Raw genomic sequence first — 11,481 nt, 5'->3', positions numbered from 1 at the left:
AGTTAATTCACTGCTGTGAACGAATGAAATGAAATCAACTATGGATAGAAGTTTGGGGGAAATCTGTCTTTGATGTACTCCGAGAAGGGGAAAATTGAGACAAGAATTTTGCTCGGGAAACAAAATGAATTAATAGGTATTTTGTGGATAAAGCAAATAAGGCATGATTTCAAAAGTAGATCACGGTCAGATTTACATTGATATGACTCTAGAGTTACCCAGATAACGTTAGTGGCACCCTTACAGAATTTTTCTCAATGGTTATGATTTACCTAGCTCTTTTCCAACCTCTTCCAAATCACCATCGATCCGTTTATTCTTTTTTGTCTTTCTCCGTTTCATTCAAAGTGGATAACTACTTCTTCAAGGTTGGTCAGTTCAAGAACACTGCATGTAAGTGGAAGAGAAATTGTGACAAGCACAATACTGCTTAATCTGACAACATTAACATAACAACAAACATTAAACACATTTCGAATAAGTTTATCGTATTAAGTAGGCCAATTATGGTAATAGTAGGCAGCGCTTTTTGTTTCAGTACCATTACATTTCAAGACACCGCTGAGATATCTCATCATCAGATGTGATTATAACGATCGTTGATTTTCAGTTTATTATGAGTGATAAAATACAAATGAACATGAATGATGTATAGTTTCTTCATCGACAACCACAGTGTACTATCCAATATCAAAATATAAAGCTTTATTCCAGTTTCAAACATAGGCAATGAGATGGCAATCATGGAATGAATTAAACACAAACTGAAGTATTGCTGGATGAAGAGTGTTCGTCCTTCCTTGTCCTTTTTCCCCCGGCATGCATTATCTAGCACACTGAACACAGAGTATTAAATGAGGCAGTACCTGCTGGTGTTGGAATATAACTTGACAATCTGCGACGGAGCCGCGATTTGACTCACAAAATATCATCATTTTTCCCTCCTTATCATGCATGTTGTCATCATCAGCATCGTCGACTAGAAATGTTCAAGTCACCGAAAGCGATTGCCCAATATATCTGTGAATGTTTTTGTCTGTTTGTTCTTGTCTTTGAGTCTGTGTGTTGCCTTTGCAAAGTAAAAAAAAAAAAGTAACTCACAGGACAGTCAATGTAGTGTAACTAAACATTTCGCGTGACTCGCCGCATGATTTCACTGAACGGGTTGAGGTCGTGCCGCAGGTTTTAAACATTGTCAAAAGAACGAGGCGACCGGGCGAATTTCGATCAATTGTCTGTCGTTTCCTCGGACGACAGCTTCCCTTCCTCGTCGCTCTGCGACATCGTCGTTGAAGTCTCAACGATGGACGTCGACGAGGAGTGATGTCGCCCATGGCCGTTGCTACGCGAAGACGTCACCTGATGATGGCACTGGCAGTCGTGAGATTGGGGTGACCCCGGGTGACCTTTGCCCTCTTTCTTGTACTTGACCCGCCGATTCTGGAACCAAATCTTTACCTGCTTCTCCGACAGGTTGAGGTAGGTGGCGATCTCGATGCGGCGCAATCGCGAGAGGTACATATTGGAAGCGAACTCGCGCTCGAGCTCGAGGAGCTGCGTACTGGTGAACGCTGTCCGGATCCTCTTGCTGCTCTCGCGGATCTGATCATCGGGTGTCCTGTCCGAGCCTGGAGGAAATTTCAAACAGTTATCAACGTTACGAAATGGATGGGACGAATATATTATTCACTGAACTAGTTCACTCATGATTTCACTATACGATAGGGAAAACCGTGAGACAACAAGATCGAAAAGAACTACGTAAGGGTCACCAGCTTTTCCATACTACATGCAGCGTAAGGGTAATAATATTGTGATATTTGTATCTCATGATACAGTAAAGTAGCTTAGATGGATTTTTTTGCACGCAAGTCATTTTTTTCTTCTTCACAAAGCTTGTTAACAGTTGCGACTGACATGGTAATGATTGTGAGTGTCATTGCAACAGCAAGTAAAGAGAAATATCATAGGTTGTCTCATTTGTGGGTTGACAAGAACACTGAAATCTTTTTTTTCCAAGCTGCTGTATAAAAGAAAAATAAAAGAAAACAAACCTATTTTTTTTTTTTTCATTCGTGACCAACTTCTTTAACTAATCTCTCCAAAAGAAGAAAAAGAAAATCTTAAGATTCAATTCTTTTCTGGTGTTAGTTGCCAGAGCGAAAAACAAAAGGAAAAAAGGAGGGAAGGGCCACGAGCAACAAGACGTGTCTCTATAGTGGAGAAACACTTGTACAATGTACTCGCAAACTCATGCCACCTAGGATAGCAAAAATGATGGTTGATACTGATGCGCGGAGAATGTAATTCCGAGCAAGGGGTGAATAGTAGTGTAAAGTTTTTCCATCTCCCTGCTTTCTATTGACTTGATAAGAAACTGAAGCAAGCTTAGGGACAATATTATAAAAGGTTGCTCTTCCTAACGGTGCTAAAGTTGGTTTGCGTGTTTTTTTTTTACGTCATGATCAACTACCGGCGATTGGAAAGGCCACAGTATTTATTGTCAATTCACAGTATTTTTCTTTGTTGCAACGTTGTACTGATTTTTGTTATTATTATTATTATTATTATTATTATTATTATCATTATTACCATTATTATTATTACTCATTATTTATTTATTTATTTATTTATTTATTTATTTATCTATTTATCTATCTATTTATCTATCTATCTATCTATTCATTCATTTATTTCGCAATTAAACATAATACAAACAGAAAATTACATCACATGATAAAAGATTGTGGTGATTCTAGGTACATGTTCTACTACGTGTATGTAAATGTTTTGTATTGTTGGACATGAAATAAAATGAGATGAAATGAAATTAAGGCGTTGAGGCAAAAGTAATTTGTATCTATTCTGCATCTCAAGTCAAAACAACGTAAATTCATATCGTAAAGAATTGAATATTGAGTAATTAGATTACAAAGAAGCAAAAGAAAATCATAAGCTCACGTAACAGTACAGCCTAGTTATTTTAAAATCTATAATATGGTTGTACAAATCATAAAAGGCGGTATATTTGATTCAACAAGGAAGCAGGAGACAGTCAGCATTAGCATGGCTTGACTGGGCTGGCGGCCTCATGGTACAGCTTGAAGTATAATACTAACAAACTCAATGGTGCTTTCATGAGCAATATTTTGATTTTGCATTACATTTAGAAAGTACCGAAATCCGTTGTTAGAAAACTTAAGATATTTACATTTTGCAACATTTAAAAAGGTAGTATACTTTTATGTGTGTGAAATAATATTTTAATTTCGTGATTGTCATAATTCACTGCGCAGTCAGGAAGGTCAACCCTGGTGTGTTTGGACAGAACGAGAACAGTTTTCACAAAGCATTTGTTATTATCATTCCATAAATAATACAAAAAATTGACATTCATTAATACCTCTCATGATCATTAAAAAAAAATCCTTAAAAAAAAAAATCTTTCAACATAGTATGTGAAAACGTAGAGAATGGTCAAAGTGCTTGCCATTATACATGACAGTCTTCTTTTAGTGTGACGTGTGTACAAAAGTTTTTGGAAATGGGGAACCAGTAGTGGCAATGAGACTAAAGAAAAACGGAGTGTCTCAAGGAGAATGTTTAAACCAGTTTATTCTTGTCCGAATAAGGCCCCTGATTATAAGTATCTAGTTTGCCCACAAGTCCATGGCCTTTCTGCGCTAAAAATGCACCCACTCCTCTCATCAAAATGCCTGCTCCTGTCCGTCGCGATCGTTTACATTTGGTAGAGGAAAAAGAAAATAAACAACTATCAGTTTTGTGCGGCTTGATTTGGATTTGGATCATGCGATTCCCAACAAAGAGCGCGACTTTGACATCTTTCAGAAATGTCGCTCAAGCTTCTCCGAGCGGGCGTGAAACCATTCAAGGCGGATCGTCCTAAACTTCACCCGCCCTTGAGTAAGTTCGCTGAAAATTATCGACTTATATGAATACATCAAAGTTGCCCAGCCGGAAAATTTGATAGCGCTAAGGTGGTGAAGCGAGGAGGAACTCGCATAGAATCTGGCTGGGTATTGTGCTTCTTCCCCACTCGTGCGACGATTGTACCTCTCTCCTCTTCTTTTTGGGCTCTCTCAAACCTGAGATTAATATTATGATAATGACAAAAATCACTTCGACAAATTCTTCCTTGTCGGATTTGCAACTAATTCAGACACAACCTGCCAGGAAAGAGGAACAACGAAAACGGATAAAAGACGACGTGCGGAGCGCTGTTTCGGTGTCCACTCAGAAAAAAAAAAACCCACTCAAGAGTGTCCTGCACATCCTCGCCCTATGAATTATGTAAATACTTTCTGATTCTCGACGCTCATTGGCTCTGGAGTCTTTTGACGGAGAAAGTTGGGAGTGGTCCATTTTCGGACGTTGGTGGCAGACTTTCACCCACAACAGGGGAAAGTGGAGTAGCTTTATCTCGGGGATCTGGTTTTCCTGGTTTATCTATCACCATCGTTATCTTCCCTCCCTTCGCATCCCTGCCCCATGCGTGATAGTCAGAAATTATTATTTTTCTTTTTTTATTTTGCTTTCTCTCTTTCCCTTTGACCAATTCTCTAGAATTGGTGATTATCACTTTTCTTCACCCTTTCCCCAACATTAGGAAAACCTTAAATTATCGGTCATGTTTTTGTTTTCTTTTGTTTGACGACATGAATAGGTAAAGGTCTTACCGTGGTCATTTCCTGTCTTTCTGTTTCCGACCAAGTTCACAGGGTTGAGAGATAGACAAATAACTTCGCGTAATCAAAATCTAAGGTATCCGTCCATTCTCTTTGATTTTTTTTACGCTTTTCTTCCCCAAACTCCCAAAATACATGTTTATCAACCTCGACGTGGAAGGACATAAAGAACTAAGCATTTATATGATACACATACCCTGTTAAAGCTTATAATCAGCAATAACGTTGAAAGCTGCAAAGCTTACACGGGAAGCTTATCTCTGATCCGCTTCAAAAATAATTTTGTTTGTAAAGGAATCAAGTGATAAACACACGCACTTGAGCAAACAAAATGTCATCGTCACTAACAAACCAAACCACTAATGTGGCAAACTTTCACAATAATTCATGGTTATATGTATGCTATGTGGCTATCTTGTTTGTATATTTTTCCGTCTTTTTTTTTCTTTTCTTTTTGTTCTTAATTAACTTATTATCTTGCCTTCTCTAATCTTTTTTTCATTTTCATTTTAGCTCAGAAATGTCTTCCTCGCCCCCACCCGCCTGCTCCATCGGGCGCATAGAGTGAGCTCACTTCTTTCCTATCGTGTCTCAGTACGGAATGATACGAATATCTCATACGACTGGTTACCCATGACCGCCTCTGCTTGCATTGACAGCCCAGGGGACCAGCTCACGCCCAAGGCAAAGCTGTGCTCTCGAATTTGCCACCAACCTTGAAGCGGAAACCGCCAAACTTGAACACTACATATAATTCTCATCACTTTCCTATATAATTATGGTAGATTGAAAACGGACATTTAGACCTGAAAAGGCAAAGCCGTTCTTGTTCTGAGAATATAAAAGAGGAGTGTTTTAATTCTACAACAAAATGCGCGAAGCTGATGCTTTTTAGGTCACTCCGTTTGATTCCAGCTTGTAATTTTTGCATCCCTCTTATTTTTGATAACTTTGTTGACATTTAAACTCCGCGTTGGAAGCTCTTTGTCGACATTATTCTCTGTTTTTGGTTCTATAAACGTTTTGAGATTACCAATTACAGACAGCTCGCCAATTGACGACGAACTATCGAACTCACTTGTGATCATTTAGATAGTCAAATTATGGAGATTGATTTTCTTTGTTTCAGTTTACCAGTAGAAGGAATCAGGAATAGTGCGCGTCAACTCGCATTGACTCTTCCAGTGCTAGAGCCATTTTGATTACATTGATTAAATGAGATAATTCATGAAATATAGACTCTTAATAGATATAAAAACCTCATAAATGCGTTAATATTTCTGATGCCCACTGCTCAGTCACGAGGAACCATGCAAAAGTGTTTTCCTTAGCTTTCTTCACCGCATCGCTTTCTATACTGTTGGTTGGCCATTGTTTGCATTCTTCTCATTATTTCCGAGATAACAGTCATGTTTGCTACTTAATGCTTGCGAGAGGATGATTTCGTAACCCGGGTCAACCTTAAACCCACTCTTGACCGAATTCGGAGGCATGGTATCTCATCAGTTTCTTCTTCAGTGTTAGATGACCCTAATCAATCATATCAAGTTTTTTTTTTCATCATTTTGAAAAAAACAACAACAACAAAGCTCCTCAAATTTTTCTCAGGATACTGGAAAGAACTAAACCACAAACACTGGTTATTCTTCAAACTTGTTGCCATGCAGAGGAATTACTTACGTTAACCTCAATATCTTTACAATCCCAATAATGTACATCTTTATCGAATTAGAAGATCGAGAAATCTTCCAGAACTCACCAACAGGTAAAAAATGGATTCTTCTCGGGTCAGATGCAGGTCTGAAGGGTTCATGGTGTGATGACACAGGTGTGTGGTGAGGGGAGAGGCGTGCCGGTGAGAGGGGAAGAGATCCCTGCCTCAGATGAGCCTCCTGGTACGCCTCCAAGAACGAACGGGTGGCGCTGGAGTGGTGGTGATGGTGGTGGTGGTGGTGGTGGGGGTGCCCCGAGGTAGGGTGTGGTCCCGGAAGGGGAAGCGGCGACTTAAACAGTGTCGGTAGAGAGTTGGCGGAGAGGGGAGGTAGCCGGGTGTGGCAGGGGTGTGCGGCGGCGACATGGTCGCGCACACAGAGCGGACAGGAGGATAAAGAGTCAGTGTGAGGTCTGAAGCAAGAGAGGCTGCTGGACTTGGTGTCGGGGGACTGCCGGGCCGGGTGGTGGATAGCAACCGGTGGTCGGGGATGCTCGCTGCCGTTCGTTTGAGACAGAGGCGGGGTGCGGTTGAGGATCAGAGAGTCAACATAGAACGAACGTGACATGGTGACAAATCAGGCTAGTCCGAGGAGATGAGAAAGAATAATCCCCCTGATCAGATTGGGAACAAAAATAACTTTGCGGTAAAATCGACCAGTATTGCACGTAATCCCAGTGTCCTTTCTTCCTTACAGGCGTTTTCACAACATATCTACAGTTCGCTTTCTGGCCACAAGAAATGAAGCAAAACAAAATAAACACTCGGAAAATGAACTGAAAATTCGCATTGAAGTCTTTAGCCCTATTTTTGGCAAAACTTCAGTAAGACCAAATGAAAACAACCTCTAAATGTATCTTTTTGGAAACCTAAACGGAGACTTAAGCACGTGACATGAACAATTTATTGCACTTGGTTCCTCTTCCAGACGACAAATTAATGTCCGAGGGGTAAAGCTACATCTGGCTCGGTCGAAATTTCGCTGCAATGACCGCGATCGGTAGTGATACCCAGTTTGATGACTATCGTTGAGCACTTGCTAAGCATTGGCTGCAAGTCTGTGTATCGGTGTGAGCGCGCGAATCAACACCCGCGTTATGCCCGCTCAACGTGGTTTCCTGCCAGTTATACCCACCAATAACCTACCCCCTTCTAATACCTGTACTTCTCGCCTCTTCTGCCGGTGATTCGGCGCTTTTCACCCCTCTACCCACATTCTTTTTTGTTTTCCTCTTGTCCTTTGAGTTTGGATACCGTGTGACATTGTACTCAGTTTTGTTTGGTCTACACTAACCGTGCTGTGATGTCACCAGGGCTATCAGTGGTGATTGGCTCAGCGAAAAGCAAGCGCGTGGCTGACACGCGAGCCAGCCCTGCCAGCCCGGCTATCTCACTTGGCCAATCTCGCTCGCGTGGAGTCAAGGCAGAGGGGTTACGTGGTTGAAGGAGGTGTGTACTTGAAGCCACCTCTCCCCTCTCTCCTCCTCCTCCCCTACCGCCTTATTTCTCTGTTATTTTACTCTCTTTCATCTCTCGCCTTTTCTCCTACCTTCTCCTCTCTTCCCCCCCCCCCTCTCTCTCTTCTCTTCAAAATGGTCTCTCTACCTTTCCTTCGACCTTTGGATTTTTTTTTTTTTTTGGCCACGCCCACTTTTGTTCGGCTTCCCTCCGATTGGCCCCAGGGTCAATGAACACCTTGAATTAGCCGAAACAGACAGTCACACAGTTTGATGTCAGATTTTGTGGTGTGATATGTTTGTCTAGTTCTTCTCCCTCCCTTCCTCACGTTTAGACTACGGGAGAAAAAGAGGAAACTGAAGGTAAAGAAAAGCAACAAGTGGCACGTCCCTTTGAAAAAAAAAAGGAACAAAAAAGGACGGGTGATATAAAGACAATGGCACTGCAGTGGGGAAGAGAAAATATGTCAGATACTTGCAAAATTGATTTTGGTTTTAAAAAACAATATACATCACTAATTTTCGACTCTAATCGATTGGTTTATTTCTTTTAAGCTTTTTTTTAATCCATTTCATTCATTCTTATATTTCATTACAAACACAAGCAAAATGATATATGCAAGCAACCCAAATTGCCACTTTTACACTTGGTAGTAGCTGTTCGTTCGTAGCATGAACCAATACAAACAAAATGTAATAAAAGAAGAAAATGATAAGCAAATCATTGTTAAACAATTTCATATTCATGACCGTTATAAAGCGTCTGGATGAAACAAAGATAACGCGTTTGAAGCAAAATTCGAAATGCTGAATCATCAAATTGTCAATATAACCACTTTTATTTTCACTACCTATCAAAATTTTACAGCTCTATATTAGTTGTCTAAATTTGGCCCTATTATCATTACGTTTTCAGGTCAATTCAGTTTTTATTTTAACTTGTATCCTTGACAAGTCTAACAAAGCGACAATAATGATGATTTCTGTACAGTAACTTCACTATCATTTTATAGACTCATGTATATAGAATATTGCAAATGTCACCAAAATAACTGTCACATTCACCCTTAGCCAGAACATTACTATCTTGTCATTTTCGTTATCATTGTTTTTACGGTTATCATCACATTTTATCATTATCATTACTATTACATTTGATATCAATATTATTGAACTTGTTATCATGAATCATCATCGAAATCAGATTCATCATTAATGTTATTGATGTCAATTTCATCATGATCACGAATGATCTGCATACTGCAGCGATGCGCTCATATATTATATACATGTATATATATATATATATATATATATATATACATATATGCCTATACAATATGCATATGCCTATTCATATACATTATATATGTATACATAATATATGTAATCTTTGTATTTTATATATTTATATAAGTATATATAATCTTTGAATATAGCACCGTCAAACTCTTCGATTTCAAATGGGGATGTGCAACTCGTACTTTTTAAGGGAAATGTCAGTTATGCCCTTTCCATACTCGAACTTCCGTTTCAGAATCATTGGCTCATCCACTTGTCTCCCTAACCACTTCCACAGGTCACTTTATTGATTTCTGTAATGAAATAAAAATACGGAGTCGATTGGGCACGAATTTTACGCCCAGTCGCTCAGTGAAATATGCAATTGAAGACCAATTCGGTTAGGAAATAGCTGGTACATTCAGCAGTTAATCGGGAAAAAGAGGAAAATGGGGAAAAGACGGAACCAGAACGAACGTGCACGCGTTTGGCCTGCTATCCCCCCTACGACGCGCTCAGCCCCTGCTTCTTGTAAGCTTTTCCACGCCCGAGAGGAGCGCCGAAGCGTTGCGGACACACGGCCTGGGGTCCGTGGGACGTCATGGAAAGTGCGCTCGAATAGAAGGGACGAAAAACCGCAGACGACGGGAGCAACGACGTAGGACGAGCCGAGAGCGAATTGAGACAATTCGACCCGACCTGAAAGAGATTCGCTGGTGATTATGCAAATAGTCCTGTTTAACCATGACCCGAAAACGTCAAATCAAAGATCTCACCTGCACTTCACGCCGAACTGCTCTCGTTCATCAGTCCGCTGACGGTAGCCCAGAGGATACCGCGCACGCAGCCTTTAAGCGACAGACACTTGTCGACAGATACAAACGGGTGGGGTAGCGGTGACGGTCAAAGGATTTACGGCTAATTGATCATGTACTTCACGTCCTACCCTTCACCGGTACCATAAATTTTATCATCAATCAATCTGCAGTTAATTGTTAATTATATGATTCCGTGTATTAGTACTCGGGCTATTTTTTTTTTTCTTCTCGCTCTCCTATTCCCTCTCTTCTCCCTCTCTTGTCTCTCTCTCTCTTCTTCTTTTTTTTTTAACCATATCGTGCACAAGGTCGATACAGGTCTATTTGGTTATGCCCCGTTGCGTTGAAATGAACCGTATCTTGACGAAGAATAGGACAATAAAGATAGCTATTCATATCTAGTTAGAGAGCATTCTGTGTGAGGGAGAAATTTAAATTTCAGTAGGGAAGAGCATCAGCAAATCTGATAAATCAAGATAAAAAATTAAGGGAATTATGATATAAATTCAACTCTTCTTTGTTGGCTTGAACACAGATCAACAGTGTCAAATACATTTCCCACCCCACCCCTTTAAATAGTAATAAAATGGAAAAATATTCAATAAAACAAATTAAAGAAATCTTACACTTTGGTGTTTTTGTGGTATACGCTCCAACATTAAGGGAAGCTCCCCGTCATCGCGAGTTTTTTTTCTTTGATAGATATGATTAATTGATCAATTAATTGACTAATACAATAGAACAGTGAAACTTTCGTTACAATCAGATTGTACAGTCATGAAACATTCAAGTCGCACTTGCTTACACAAAGGAATAATGTGGACTTGATAAATCAGGGCACAAATTTGAATATAATATTGTCATTTTCACCGTTTGTGTCATGTACAACTATAAAATTTCATGAAATTGTTTCATTTCGTCTCACAATATTGCAATGGAACTTTCGGTGATTATTTGGCTTTGTTTTCTATAGCACAATTTTTTTTTAATATTTAAATCATCATAAGCTGAAGAGGGGCTTCTTTTAAGGAATTCTTCTCGATCGATGTATACTGGTAATACCGTGAATATGATTTATTTTGCAATCACCACAGGAGACCGAAGCCGCTGACTCTTCTTTTCAATTTTCCAGAGGTGTCGCAGAGGAGCGTACAGTCGGATTTTGCGAAGTTAAGTGATTGTTATGTTGTAGCTGTCTTGCTAGAAGGGAAAGACGCTGTGAGAACTTATACTTTTCGATCGGCATACATTTACACATGCTTGCCACACTTATACTTGGATTGTAACATACTGATAGAAACGAAAAATTGTATTAATTCTGCCCTTTCCTTGTGGCGAACTTGTGATTCTTTGAAAATGAGGGTTTAGAGCTTCTTAAAGCATTATCCCCACATGAAAGTTAATAGAAGTATTAAAGTTTTGAAAAAAGAGTTACAATTCATTATGGTTGGGGAGGAAGAGAGAAGAGAGCAAAGAAAATATATATAAATGCATACGTTCAAGCACAC

The 11,481-nt window shown here is 39.7% G+C and overlaps 1 protein-coding gene across 1 annotated transcript; it reads right to left on the bottom strand.

Annotated features, from left to right (window-relative positions):
* Positions 1-1,227: 1,227 nt before the first annotated feature.
* On the bottom strand, positions 1,228-6,985 carry LOC140235189 (GS homeobox 1-like). Its single transcript, XM_072315224.1, has 2 exons — positions 6,466-6,985; positions 1,228-1,628 (listed from the first exon to the last, which is right to left on the bottom strand). Exons 1-2 carry the CDS (start codon positions 6,983-6,985, stop codon positions 1,228-1,230), a joined length of 921 nt encoding a protein of 306 aa, XP_072171325.1.
* Positions 6,986-11,481: the final 4,496 nt, after the last annotated feature.

This window comes from Diadema setosum, chromosome 11, assembly GCF_964275005.1.
Source record: "Diadema setosum chromosome 11, eeDiaSeto1, whole genome shotgun sequence".
Lineage (NCBI taxonomy): Eukaryota > Metazoa > Echinodermata > Echinoidea > Diadematoida > Diadematidae > Diadema > Diadema setosum.
This window is presented reverse-complemented; position numbering and strand designations above follow the sequence as displayed.